This window comes from Salvelinus sp. IW2-2015, linkage group LG4q.1:29 (assembly GCF_002910315.2).
Source record: "Salvelinus sp. IW2-2015 linkage group LG4q.1:29, ASM291031v2, whole genome shotgun sequence".
Lineage (NCBI taxonomy): Eukaryota > Metazoa > Chordata > Actinopteri > Salmoniformes > Salmonidae > Salvelinus > Salvelinus sp. IW2-2015.
The window spans coordinates 52,670,243-52,685,654 of NC_036842.1; the positions used below are offsets into that span (position 1 = coordinate 52,670,243).

General features: G+C 43.0%; 1 protein-coding gene across 1 annotated transcript in view; it reads left to right on the forward strand.

Moving 5' to 3' along the window:
- Nucleotides 1–15,412, forward strand: part of LOC111962152 (ATP-binding cassette sub-family C member 8-like) — a 141,341-nt gene that overhangs the window by 119,325 nt on the left and 6,604 nt on the right. Inside the window, 12 exon segments of the mRNA XM_070442952.1 lie at nt 5,710–5,727; nt 5,729–5,827; nt 5,829–5,876; nt 8,415–8,504; nt 8,689–8,846; nt 8,986–9,078; nt 9,178–9,280; nt 9,798–9,911; nt 10,107–10,227; nt 10,587–10,717; nt 10,815–10,893; nt 10,994–11,102. Coding sequence (XP_070299053.1) covers nt 5,710–5,727; nt 5,729–5,827; nt 5,829–5,876; nt 8,415–8,504; nt 8,689–8,846; nt 8,986–9,078; nt 9,178–9,280; nt 9,798–9,911; nt 10,107–10,227; nt 10,587–10,717; nt 10,815–10,893; nt 10,994–11,102 — 1,163 coding nt within the window.

Consider the following 15,412-nt stretch of genomic DNA (forward strand, 5'->3'; position numbering starts at 1 on the left):
CAGTGGTAGTAATCTTCTGCGTAGAGTCATCGATTTTATATCCCAAAATTCACCTCCACGAATCTCAGAAGGCAGCACGCCCCCTCTCCCCTTTTTCTCCGCCTCCCTCTTCACGCAAATCCACGCGGATCTGGGCCTGTTTCCGGAAGGGAAAAGCCAGTACTTAATCGTCGCGTTTTCGGGGGTTGTCCAGCCAGACTCGTTAAGATAAAAGATTCTGCCAGCCGTGTGTATAATCCAAGAGTCCTAATGTCCAGAAGTTATTTTCGGTCATAAGAACGGGCGGAAAACATTATGTACAAAATAAGTAATAAAAACGACAACAAACAACAACCAATAAACGAACAAAAAACGATCGTGGGACACGTCTGCCTTCTTCTTTCCGCATCCATTTTATGGCTATGTCTCTCCGCCAAGCACCACAGCAAAGGCCACACCAAGGCAAGGGCACACCAAAGCAAGGGGCACCATTGGAAAAAGACCAAAGAGCTCTCCAAACAGGTCAGAGACAAAGTTGTGGAGAAGTACAGAGCAGGGTTGGGTTATAAAAAAAATATCAGAAACTTTGAACATCCCACGAGACACCATTAAAGCCGTTATTAAAAAATGTAAAGAATATAGCACCATAACAAACCTGCCAAGAGAGGCCCACCCACCAAAACTCACAGACCAGGCAAGCAGGGCATTAATCAGAGAGGCAACAAAGAGACCAAAGATAACCCTGAAGGATCTGCAAAGTTCCACAGCGGAGATTGGAATATCTGTCCATAGGACCACTTTAAGCCGTACACTCCACAGAGCTGGGCTTTACGGAAGAGTGGCCAGAAAAAAGCCATTGTATTAAAGAAAAAAATCAGCAAACACGTTTGGTGTTCGCCAAAAGGCATGTGGGAGACTCCCCAAACATATGGAAGAAGGTACTCTTGTCAGATGAGACTAAAATTGAGCTTTTTGGCCATCAAGGAAAACACAATGTCTGGCGCAAACCCAACACCTCTCATCACCCCGAGAATACCATACAGTGAAGCATGGTGGTGGCAGCGTCATGCTGTGGGGATGTTTTTCATCAGCAGGGCCTGGGAAACTGGTCAGAATTGAAGAAATTATGGATGGCGCTAAATACAGGGAAATCCTTGAGGTCAACCTGCTTTAGTCTTCCAGAGATTTGAGACTGGGACGGAGGTTCACCTTCCAGCAGGACAATGACCCTAAGTATACTGCTAAAGCAACACTCGAGTGGTTTAAGGGGAAACATTTACATGTCATGGAATGGCCTAGTCAAAGCCCAGACCTCAATCCAATTGAGAATCTGTGGTATGACTTAAAGATTGCTGTACACCAGCGGAAACCATCAAACTTGAAGGAGCTGGAGCAGTTTTGCCTTGAAGAATGGCCAAAAATCCCAGTGGCTAGATGTGCCAAGCTTATAGAGACATACCCCAAGAAACTTGCAGCTGTAATTGCTGAGAAAGGTGGCTCTACAAGGTATTGATTTTGTGGGGGTGAATAGTTATGCACGCTTAGGACCCTGGGACTGAACACCTCCCTTTGCAAGTTTTCTGTTTTTTTGTCTTATTTCTTTGTTTCACACACAAAAATATTTAGCATCTTCAAAGTGGTAGGCATGTTATGTAAATCAAATTATACAAACCCCCCAAAAATCTATTTTAATTCCAGGTTGTAAGGCAACAAAATAGGAAAAATGCCACGGGGGTGAATACTTTCGCAAGCCACTGTACATGATAATTCAGCCAACTACAATGTTGATTTTAGATACCAGGTAAATACATTTGAAATAGCACCATCAAATAATGTTACCAACAAAACAAATATTGATTTACATGCAGTACTTCTGACCTAGACGTAATGAACATAAACTCTCTCAGATGGATCCTCCATACGTGTGTGTTGCCCATGAGCTACACTTAGTCTCATTTGCATATATCAATTAAGAACTGCATGAATGGGAAAACTGTGTCAAGACCTAAAAACCCTTTAGATCTGTTTGGATTAAAGCCTCTGCAGTTAAGAGGAATACCTATGAAAGAATGCTGTTCATTGACTACATCTTAGCGTTCAACACCATTTTCCCTCCAAGCTCGTCACCAAGCTTAGGACCCTGGGACTGAACACCTCCCTTTGCAACTGGATCCTGGACATCCTGACGGGCTGACCCCAGGGGGTGAGGGTAGACAACATCACCTCCGCCACGCTGACCGTCAACACGGGGGCCCCACAGGGGTGTGTGCTTAGTCCCATTCTGTACTCCCTGGTCACCCACGACTGCTTGGGCTTGCACGACTTCAACACAATCATCAAGTTTGCGACGACACGACGGTGGGTAGGCCTGATCATCCGGCAACGATGAGACAGTCTACAGGGAGGTGGTCAGTTACCGGCAGGGTGGTGCCGGGACAACACCTCTCCCTCAACTTTAGTCCAAGGAGCTGATCTGGACTACAGGAAATGGAGGGCAGCACGCCCCCATCCCAGTCGACGGGCTGCAGTGGAGCAGGTCAAGAGCTCCAAGTTACTCCAAATCACTAAGGACTTCATGCTCCACATGCCCACATTCGTGAAGAAGGTGCGACAGAGCCTCTTCCCCCTCAGGAGGTTGGAAAGGTTTGGAATGGGCCCTCAAATCCTCAAAAAGTTCCACAGCTGTACCATCGAGAGCATCTTGACTGGCTGCAGCTGCTTGCTTGATATGGCAACAGCACCGCCTCGATCGCATGGCGCTACAGAGGTTGGTGCGGACAGCCCAGTACAGTCACTGGGGCCAACCCCTGCATCCAGGACATCTATATCAGGCGGTGTGAAAGGAAGGCCGCGGAAAATCATTAACGACTCCAGCATCCTAAGCCATAGATGGTTCTCTCTGCTTCCTCACGGAAACGGTACCACTGCATCAAGTCTGACGACCAACAGGCTAATGAACAGTTATATACACCAAGCATAAGTCTTCTAAATGGCTCTAACTAAATAGCTATAAAAAAATTCTACACAGACTATCTGAGTTGACCCTTGTGTGTGTGTATATATATATATATATAATTATTTTTTTGTGCATCGGTCTCTGTTGATTGTATTTATAAACCGGAAGCGTTTCTCAGGTTCCAAATAAATGTTACCCTCACAAAAGGTGGGATTGATATTCTCATCATGGCAATGTCTCTCCCAACCCTCATTGTGTATTCATAATATAACAATCATATTTGGACACTTAGATACCTTTTTACAAATGGCTTGCTATTGTGAATGTAATTAGAGTGGTGTATTACCGTGGTAATTACTTATTACTTAGGAATTGATATACGCAACACACAAGCGTGCAATTATAATTACAGGAGAGGGTAGCAGCGGGTCATTCACACATTAGGGCCGTGGCAGGTGTGCGGGTTATCCTGGCGCTACTAAAACCCAGCCTCTTATTAATAGACTGTGTGTCCTCGCTTAATGCCAGGTCACATTTCATTACAGTCATCCAGAGGGTGGCAGGGGACAGCAGCTGATACAGAGATGTTAACGCCCACACACGCAGTACAAACACACACACACACACATACAATAGAATGTCTGCACTTCACGTACTTTTACACTTTAGCCTAATCATAGTCTCGCTCCCTCTCTCACAACACACTACGTGAGCACACACACACACACTACAACACCACACACCCACATCACACACAACACACACACACACACACACACACACACACACACACACACACAATGCCCTATTGCTTTAGTGATTCTAACCAGAGCCAATTTAGCCACAGACATGTGGGGACACTCCAAACCTTTGTCACGCTATCTAACAGAGACCCAATGCACACTGCAGCTGTGAGGGCTACCTCGTGCCCACTGCACCGAACAAACCTCAATCTGGCAACAGAAAGACTGACAGTATGCATGACAATCACTGCTGCATCTCCCTCTGGGGCTCAAACACAGCTGTTCCCCGTCACACACACACTCATACACAATTGCACACACACACACCCATATGGGTTACATCCCAAATGTCTGATTATCAAAGGTGTTTCTGTGTTCATTAGCTTCAGTGTTTTCCCCCTCCGTCTTTCACACTTTGGGGAGGACATAAGAAATCTCCAACGCACAGAACCCTTAAATTKTCTTTGACCTTGAATTAGAAGCCCATTCATTTTGTCAGGCCCTTACAGTGATTGTCTGACTGATTAATTCATCTGAAGGAAACATAAATTAATTATTTGACTTGTAAGACATATCCCTTTCATTTCCCCAGTCACTTTATTATCCTTGGCTAGAGGGGGTTTGGCTCTGAATGTTTGATTGTGTTAAATCGCTATATAGATTACCTCAGGGGTTAATTTAGCCTTTATCTTTTAATATCACTGCCCTGGATTAGCGTGGAGGAGGCGAGAGGAAGGGAAAGAAGACAGGGCACAGATGGAGAGTGACATAGAGACAGGCAGACAAATAGAGGGAGAGAGATGGAGAGAAAAGAAAGAGAGGGAGCGAGGGGTAGGGGTGGTGTGGGGGCCCACATATAGTGTCAGCAGTTGTTTCACCCATGTCCAAATTTAGCCGGTTCAGCTTTGGTGACTTTCATTCATTTGCCAACGTAGTCAGCTAATTCTTGCCTCATTAGTCACTATTCCTCATCACTAGAGTTCATGGTACAGATGGTAGAGCTCAGGGTTACTCTGAGAGGGAACTAGGTGTTGGTATGTATTTGTGTGTGTGACCACTTGAAAAGATACGACAGTATACTATGGTATACATACTATAGTATTCACTGTAGTGCTTTGRCTGACTTCACTGTAGTATTCACTGTAGTATTAAGTCAGCAAAGACACTACAATGAATAATGTAGTATTTACTGTAGTATTTACAGTTATCTATAGTATACATACTGTAGTAAAATAACTGTAGTTTATACTATAGTATTTACTGTATTGTTTTTGCACACATTTCTGTAGTATTTACTATRGTGTTTTTGTTTTATTATCTTTGACATAGAAGTGGAGGCTTTCTCCTTGAGGAAACCTCCTGAAGAAATACTAAAAGAGTACATTTTCCATAAACAATTTTTTTAAATGTAGTGTTTTTACGGACTGTAGTGTTTTTGTGGACGTAACTGTAGTAAATGTTTTTTTTCTCGGATAATACTTTAGTATTTACTATAGTATTTTTTTACAGTGTACTACAACATTCTATAGTAAGTACTACCAATGATTGAGGGATACTAGAGTGTGTAGTGTAGTATTCTACAGTATTCTACAATTKACTATAGAMTTCTATAGTAAGTACTGTAGTATTCTATATTAAACTATAGTATTTTTCTGTGTRTGTGAGAGAGAGAGTGTCCGTGAGAGAAGGGGTGTGATGTTATTTTGGTTTGTGACGTGTTCTCTAATGACCCCAGAGTGTGATGAAGCTCAAACTACATACACACACACTTCATAATTTGCTTACACACACATAACATGCACACACATTTAAACTGACTCTACACGCACGCAACGTACAATCATCATATACAGTGCTGCTACTGTTTTCATATATCCTGATGTCTAGTCACACACACACACACAACACACACACACACACACACACACACACACACACAACACACACCACACACACACACACACACCAACACAACACACACACACACACACAGCTCTCTAACCCACCTCTTCTCCCTGTGTACCCCTGTAGGAGTGTGGTGTCAGCCACGTCGTGGTACCTGTCGGTGTTCAGTGTGTTGTGCTGTCTGGGCATCGTTCTGTGTCTGGTCACCTCTGTGGCCGTAGAGTGGACAGGCCTGAGAGTGGCCAAAAGAACTACACCACAGCCTGCTCAGCAAGATCATACTGCCCTATGAGGTAAAGGTGTGGCGTTCATGTGTAGGTTTGATGCATCACGTGCATTTTATGGTACTATTACTACTCTAGGGAGGGCAAGTTGTGTGAGTTGTGTGTGCCTGTGTATAATGCGTGTGGTGTGTGTGATGATCGGTCATTTTGGGTTGCTTGGTGAGACACCGTAAACACTGTGTTCCGCCCCATTACCAGAGGCCCATCTGCCTGCCACACACTGAAACCACGGCAACGCCACGCGAGATGTCAGATCACCGATAACTAATGACTCTTGTGGTTGGGCTTTTGTACTAGTGATGGGCATTCTAAGTCTGTTTCGGGGAGCCAGCTCATTTGGCTCCCAACGGCTCTTCGTTCAAAATCACAAAGAAATCAACCTAGAACCATTAAAAAAAAGCTCATGTCCAATGTGAAGCCCAAAATTAGGTTACCATTATCAGATCATGTTCAAATAAATGTGTACCTGGCCAAATTATTAGAAGATATATTTTTTTGGCACTGAAAGAATCAGCGTGGACCAGATTGACACGCTCTCCCCCTCTACTGATTGTTTCTGCAATCAGGATTCACCCTCTTTGTAGATAATATTTTCTACCTTGTCTGCAGAAAAACATTGTTTTGAGCTCAAAAAGCAGTGTGTAGCAGTATGCAAATTTGGAGCCACCAATGAACGGCTCTTTCACCGATGGATCTCGGGTTCCCGACGTTCACCAAGAAGATCCGTCAAAAGAGCCACTCGTTCGTGAACGAACCCAACACTACTCTGTACCAAACCGTTTAGATGTGGTGGGCAAGAGAGAAAAGTTACTTCCATTGTCTTCTTGCTTTAAAATTCAATTCCTCAAAATCCTCAGAGGAATAGAATTTGTAACAGAAACATTGCTGATGTGTCATCAGCTTTTTCTACTCAAGGTGGTACAGATGAGCTTTAAAAACTACAGTTGAAGTCGGAAGTTACATACACCTTAGTCAAATACATTTAAACTCCTTTTTTCACAATCCTGACATTTAATCCTAGTAAAAATTCCCCTTTAGTAGAGACAATGATTTATTTCAGCTTTATTTCTTTCATCACATTCCAGTGGGTCAGAAGTTACATACTCAATTAGTATTTGGCAGCATTGCCTTTAAATTGTTCAACTTGGGTCAAATGTTTTGGGTAGCCTTCCACAAGGGTTCCCACAATAAGTTGGGTGAATTTTGGCCCATTCCTCCTGACAGAGCTGATGTAACTGAGTAGGTTTGTAGGCCTCCTTGCTCGCACACGCCTTTTCAGTTCTGCCCACAAATTTTCTATAGGATTGAGGTCAGGACTTTGTGATGGCCACTCCAATACCTTGACTTTGTTGTCCTTAAGCCATTTAGCCACAACTTTGGAAGTATGCTTGGGGCCATTTGCGACCAAGCTTTAACTTCCTGACTGATGTCTTGAGATGTTTGCTTCAATATATCCACCTAATTTTCCTGCCTCATGATGCCATCTATTTGATGAAGTGCACCAGTCCCTCCCTGCAGCAAAGCACCCCACAAACATGATGCTGCCACCCCCATGATTCACGGTTGGGATGGTGTTCTTCGGCTTGCAAGCCTCCTCCTTTTTCCTCCAAACATAACGATGGTCATTATGTCCAAACAGTTCTATTTTGTTTCAACAGACCAGAGGACAAAAAGTACGATCTTTGTCTCCCATGTGCAGTTGCAAACCGTAGTCTGGCTTTTTTATGTGGTTTTGAAGCAGTGCTTCTTCCTTGCTGAGCAGCCTGTCAGATTATGTCGATATAGGACTTGTTTTACTGTGGATATAGATACTTTTGTACCTGTTTTCCTCCAGCATCTTCACAAGGTCCTTTGCTGTTGTTCTGGGATTGATTTGCACTTTTTGCACCAAAGTATGTTCATCTCTATGAGACAGAACGCGTCTCCTTCCTGAGCAGTATGACGGCTGCGTGGTCCCATGGTGTTATATACTTGCGTACTATTGTTTAGCTAGATGAATGTGGTACCTTCAGGCGTTTGGAAATTGCTCCCAAGGATGAACCAGACCTGTGTAGGTCTACAATTTTTTTCGGAGTTTCCCATGATGTCAAGCAAGAGGCACTGATTTGAAGAGCAGGCCTTGAAATCATCCACAGGTACATCTCCAATTGCCTCAAATTATGTCCTTAGCCTTTCAGAAGCTCTAAAGCCATGACATAAATTTTCTGAATTTTCCAAGCTGTTAAAGGCACAGTCAACTTAGTGTATGTAAACTTCTGACCCACTGGAATTGTGAGACAGTGAATTATAAGTGAAATAACCTTCTGTAAAAAAACCAAGTTGCCTACTGTGGACAAAGAATCGTCTTCCAGGTGGTCATGCACAAAGTAGATGTCCTAACCGACTTGCCAAGACTATAGTTTGTTAACAAGAAATTTGTGGAGTGGTTGAAAAACGAGTTTTAATGACTCCAACCTAAGTGTATGTAAACTTCCGACTATAACTGTACGTTTCAGGTATAATAATCTGCTGTAAATATGAACCATGCTGTATAAGGTGTATCTACAGTATGTGGTTGTCTCCTCCAGGCTGTTTGAGACCACTCCTCTGGGCAGCATCCTCAACAGGTTCTCCTCTGACACCAACACCATAGACCAGGTATTTCAGCACCACCTTTCTCTGTGTGTTAACAGTGGCAATAGCCACCACCATACTGCCTTGGAACTTTCAAATTCCTATTTGTCTTCATGGCTGTGGCAGTAGCTTCAGCCTTTGAACSCTTTGCTTGCTTTTCCTGGTAGATGGTAGCAATGTAATGTTTCATTGGTGGTTGTGTCCYCAGCACATCCCTGCCACCCTGGAGTGTCTGAGTCGCTCCACCCTGCTGTGTGTGTCGGCCCTGGGGGTTATCTCCTACGTGACCCCTGTGTTCCTCATTGCTCTGGTGCCTCTGGCCATCGCYTGCTACTTCATACAGAAGTACTTCCGGGTCGCTTCTAGGTGAGCTCTTGGTTTGGGATTTTGTCACTTGTTTTGCTGCTGTGTATTCAGTTTCTGCAGTATCTCCCCCCTTTGTCTGTCTCTTTATTTATCTTGTATCTCCCTCTCCATCTCCTGCTTTCTTTCTTTCCCTGGTCAGGGACCTCCAGCAGTTGGAGGATAGTACCCAGCTCCCTCTCCTGTCCCACTTCTCAGAGACAGTGGAGGGCCTCACCACCATCCGGGCCTTCAAGTAAAGATTTTTTTTAAACTTATCCATTTTGACAGCAACGGCTAGGAGTTTGTGTGTTTCACCACTTACACATGTTACTCARTGGTTCTCTCCTCCCAGGTATGAGCCCAAGTTCAGACAGAGGTTACTGGAGTTCACTGATGCCAACAACATCGCCTCGCTCTTTCTCACAGCAGCCAATCGTTGGCTAGAGGTCCGCATGGTAATGAGCTCTACTCTAAACTAGAGTTTACTCTACTTGACTTGTATGGCCCGTGCTGATCAAGTTCTTCCATGTTTTCTCACCTTTTATTGGGTGACTGTTTCCTCTATGGGAATTTTGAATAYGACAGGATGATATGGATTTGATACRGAGTATTTTTTCTATTTCTATGGCACTAAATGGTTACCTGTGTGTTAACGGTTTGTTTTCTCTCCGTGGAGTATATAAGTGTGTGTGTTCACTATTATGCTGTTGCTCTGTACACTAGGATACATATGGGTCTGTATGTTCACTATTATGCTGTTGCTCTGTACACTAGGATACATCTGTATGTTCACTATATGCTGTTGCTCTGTAACCTAGGATACATCCGGGGTCTGTATGTTCACTATTATGCTGTTTCTCTGTACACTAGGATACATTGGGGTCTGTATGTTCACTATTATGCTGTTTCTCTGTACACTAGGATACATATGGGTCTGTATGTTCACTATTATGCTGTTTCTCTATACTGTAGGAGTACATAGGTGCCTGTGTGGTTCTGATAGCAGCTGTGGCCTCCATCACTAACTCTCTGTATAACCACCTCTCCACTGGCCTGGTAGGACTGGGACTCACCTACGCACTCATGGTGAGGACCGTTCTGGTTTTTGTKTGTGTGTGTGTCTAAGGTCTAACCTCTAATATAGTCACATATTTCTTGATGAAAGGACTGAGGTCAAGCCCCTAATTTAGTGAAACTCATGTCTCCACCTTCGTTACAGTACCTGTCTCTCTGCAGGTCCATAATGAGGTTGTCTGATCGGACTGTGTCTCTGTGTCCCAGGTGTCTAACTACCTGAACTGGATGGTTCGTAACCTGGCAGACATGGAGGTTCAGCTGGGTTCAGTCAAGAGAATCAATGGTCTGCTGCAGACTGAGCCTGAGAACTACGAAGGACTGCTCAGTGAGTACCGTACCACCTCTTAGGTCCAGCCCCAACCCTTACGCTAACACTAGTTTCCGATCCACATCCCGGTTCAACCCTAACCCTAATCATGCACTGACCTGAACCCTTAAGTCTAAACCTAACCCTAGCTTCAGCCCAAACTGGGTAGCTCTGGTTCAATTTTTACCACTGCCTACAGTATATTCCAGGCATGCTCAAGTTCTGGAGTAAAGGCTTACTCCTGTGGAACATGGGACATCCCAACCTCACCGTACCTAGTCGCCACAGAACAGCTCTCTCTTCTGCTTTTCCTGGCGCTCACCTGTCTCTMYCTCTCTCTGACTGTCTCTCCTATCTCTCCCCCTCTCTCCCTCTAGCCGCATCTCAGGTGCCRGATGGCTGGCCACAGCAGGGGGAGATTCAGATTGAGAACCTGAGTGTGCGTTACGACACCACCCTGAAACCTGTCCTCAAACAAGTCAACGCCCACATCAGCCCTGGGCAGAAGGTATCATAGAGAAAAATGGAAGGAAGGGAGTCGAGAATTTAGACTGTAGACTTGTGTAGCGGTGATGAAGATGAAACAGACTTCCTGTGGTTTCCAGGTGGGGATCTGTGGCAGGACAGGAAGTGGGAAGTCTTCTTTCTCACTGGCCTTCTTTCGCATGGTCGACATGTTCGAGGGTAAACACTGCCTACTGTTACGACACTAAAACTAAAGTTCCCGATAAGCTCCTGTGCTTGACTGGGTCAATCCAACATAGCTGATCAACTCTCCCAACAGGGCGTATCATCATTGATGACATTGACATCGCCAAGCTGCCTCTGCAGACCCTGAGGTCTCGATTCTCCATCATCCTCCAGGACCCCATCTTATTCAGCGGAACCATCCGGTAAGAGAATCCTCCCACTACGGTTCCATCTAGATCAGAGGTCTTTGCTCTTGGTTCTGGAGGGCCACATTGTCTTCAGTGTGGCTAGCACCATTACACATGATTCAACCAATCAAAACCTTGATTAGCTGATTCAGGTGTTTTATGGCTGGGCKGGAACAAAAGCCTGCATCCCCAAGAGTGAAGAASCTTGAGACAAACATAGGTAGTTGAGCCAAAAGTATTGAGATTTTAAACCACCTTGTGCTGTGCTCCYGGAAAAACACTGCCTAGTGTGAGTTGTTTTAGGAGAGGAAATGAGAGATGGAAGCTACTCTCACTTGTATCTGGGTCAATTGGACAACTGTTGAAACTTCAATCACAGTTATCTTAGGAAGTGTCTGATAGCAGGATGCCTCTCGGAAAAACTCAACTGTAGTGATTTATTTTTGGACCGCTCAAAAGTCTTGCACCAAGCTAAACAGGAAGTGAATCATTTAGGGTTGGGTGCTGCAGTACTGTCTCCCTATCAAGCTAATTCAGGAGAAGCCCAAAATTACACAATCAGACAACAGAAAATAATACGATTTTTTGATGAATGGGATTAAACGAGAAAAACATCCTTGTGAGGCATGTACAGTAAATAATGCATACTCGTTTGACACTGTACATGAGTGTGATTTGAAGTATACCTATAGGTTATACTGTATCAAGTCCTGCTATGAGATAGTACTACTCGTCCAATCATACACTCTCAAAATACAAGGTGCTAGTTTGTACCAAAAAAGGTTCTTCATTTTGTCCCTGTAGGGCAGGGGTGTCAATCTCATTCCATGGAGAGCCAAGGATCTGCAGGTTTTAGTTTTTTCCTTTCAATTAAGACCTGGACTACCAGGTGTGGGGAGTTCCTTACTAATTAGTGACCATAATTCATCAATCAAGTGCAAGGGAGGAGCAAATACCCACAGACACTGGAATGAGTGGAATGAGACACTTGCCAAAACACTACCTCCGGTTCCAGGTAGAACCAATGACAGGTTCTACAGTTATAAAATACTTCAGATACACTTACGGCACACACTGTTAGGTACTTACAGTGCCTTCAGAAAGTATTCATACCCCTTGACTTAATTCCCCATTTTGTTGTGTTACAGCCTGAATTGAAAATGGATTAAATTATTTTATTTGTCTCGCCTGTCTACACACAATACCACATAATGACAAAGTGAAAACCTATTTTTGCAAATGTATTGAAAATGAAATACAGAAATATCTCATTTACATAAGTATTCACGCCCCGGAGTCAATACTTTGTAGAAGCACCTTTGGCAGCGATTACAGCTATGAGTCTTTCTGGGTAAGTCTCTAAGAGCTTTCCACACCAGGACTGTGCAACATTTGCCCATTATTATTTTGGAAATCCTTCCAACTTTTTCAAATTGGTTGTTGATCATTGCTAGACAACCATTTTCAGGTCTTGCCATAGATTTTCAAGTAGATTTAAGTCAAAACTGTAACTTGTCCACTCAGGAACATTCACTTTCTTCTTGATAAGCAACTAGAGTGTARATTTGGCTTTGTGTTTTAGGTTATTGTCCTGCTGAAAGGTGAATCTCCCAGTGTCTGGTGGAGAGCAGACTGAATCAGCCTCTTCTCTAGGATTTTGCCTGTGCCTGTGCATTCAGTTTATTTTTTTATCTGAAAACCTCCCCAGTCCCCTTATACGATTACAGCAATATCGCATAATGAGCAGACAAGCCAAGCAAACTAATAGAGGCTTGAAAAATTCATAAGTAGCGTGGTCCCAAGTCATTTCTGTGTTGTCATTGGTATTTAGTTCCACAAAACTAACCTACAATATCCACAGTAAAAACACTTGTATTCAGGACAAAAAGTGAATTGCTTTGCAAATATTTTGCAGTATTACATTAGTGCTTTTACAAACAGAATGCATGTTTTGGAATATTTTGTATTCTGTACGGCTTCCTTGTGAGTAAACACAATGTTGTTGATCCATCTTCAGTTTTCTCCTATCACAGCCATTAAACTCTGTAACTGTTTTAAAGTCACCATTGGTCTATGGTGAAATACTAAACGGTTTCCTTCTCTAACAGCACATATTGTCAGAGTCAGGCCCGCGGGCCACATCCGCCCGGAGAAGGTTTTTATACGGCCTGGGATGATCTTGATTTATTATTAGAACCGGCCGCAGACCGCTAGCACTAGCCGCGCAGCAACCCGCAAGCATCTGTCTTACCAACCTCGCAACCCACCCATATTACTCACATTTACCAATGCTACAAAACGGTGATCTGCGCACCCGACGCAGCTAGGCCTGCCTTTCATGTTCAATATATGCTACTGGCACGCAGCTCGTAAGAGCAGGATCAGGACAGTATAAGATTTAGTCTATCAGATACTCATTCCAAAAATGGCTCAAATACGAAGGTGGACACTCGAGAACCCGGCGGGTTTCAAACAACAAGGTGGAAGCGGAAGAATATATGTCAACCGGAAGTAGTGGAAAACCTGATGTGTCTTCTGAACTGGTGGAGAAAGTCTGGAGGTACTGAAAGAGTATACATTGAGAGCCGGGAAACATATGAAAACGAAAAACAGCAACAAGACGGACAAAAGACAAGAATATGGACATGGAACAAAGGCTACAAAAGCGCAGAAGGAAATTAAAACGAGGCCTACAAATCCTTCGACAGCTCTGGTCAACAAAAGGCCAAATACAAGGCCATAGGCTGCTGCTCAAGGCCAGTTTTATTTTGAGCAAGAAGAGACGCTAAATCAGCACGAAGCCATTTAAGGAGGAGGAGTGGATTCATCAAATAAAACTGCATGAGATTAAAATTATTGTGAACCGAAGTTTGCTTTGATAGAATGCTGAACCAAACAGTCACACAGAAGTCGACTTACTGCTGATAACACCGTCCACTTAATTTTCTGAGGATGTCCTCAGCTTCAGAAGCCTTATACACACCAAAACTGTGATGAACATTGTGGAAAGATGGACAACGCACACACACGTATTGACTCTCATAAAATCCTTCATACAAGTGAACATTTACTATTGCAATTCACATAATATTTCAGGAGTTTTTACTAGTTCAAGTTTAAAAGTTCAAAGTTTAAACATATTCTCGTTTTCACTGCATGGTTACTCAATCTCCTTAAACAAGTGATTTGTTTATTGTATTATTTATATAGATTTTTTCGCACTATTAGTTTTATTGTATTTTCAATTCCCAATTATATTTCAATAAATATTCAGTTGAAGTGGATTATGATAGAACACATTGCTATATATTGTTTTTTATCTTTGAAGTACATATATTGTAGTTCCACTTTTGCTAAAAATTCTCAGAAACACTAATCTAGGCTTCTGATGGTGCCTCTTGAATACCGGTTTCTTTCATTTAATGTTCATCAGTTTATGGTGCGATTTTTATATAAACGGACAAATTTTGTTCTTTTCGTCGTCTGTTAGAAAAAAATTAAAGATTACCTGACAGAGCCATAAGAAGTATTGCTTTATTTATCTGATTATTTGAATAATATTTGTTAGGTATTATTAGTAAGGTTCAATTAGGTTTCGTAGACTTATGCGCCATATTACATAAAATTTTTTCAATGAACATTCGAACAAAGTCACGGCCCTCGGCCCGCTTGTACGCTAATTTTTTAATTTGGCTCCTCCGACGTCCATCATTTGACTTTGCGACACCCCCTGCCTACTACAGAAAACTGAGTTATGGAAAGAACGGCCTGCATCTTTGTAAGTGACCTGGAAGTGTATTGATTACAAACACAATCCAAAGTGTAAATTAATTAACTCCCTCAAAGGGATATTCAATGTATCATGCTTTTTTTTTCCACAGCACAACATTAAAACCCATAGGTGCACCTTCATTTACGAAGATATGGAAAAACTCAACCTAGGTCCCCTTGATTGGTCTAAATCTGTGTTTGAATTCGACACAGAGAGCCGACCATACAACAGTATTTGTACTGCCTGTGGGGCTACACAGAAGGTTCTTCATTCAAAAAGTGCCACTACGTTAACCACACTAATTTTACCTCCAACCCGAAGAGGTACATGCAACTTATTATGTGACTTGTTATGTGCATTTTAACTCCTGAAATTTCAGCTTTTCATTTCAATTCCACTTTGACAGTGTTGTGTGTAGGCCAGGGACAAAATGTATCTATTTTATTCAGGCTGTAACAAAAAAAAGGCATTAAATCATTACTGCACTTTGAAATGTAGGTGGGGGCATGCCSCCCAATTAGCATATTTGGGGGCATGGTCTAAAATATATTGT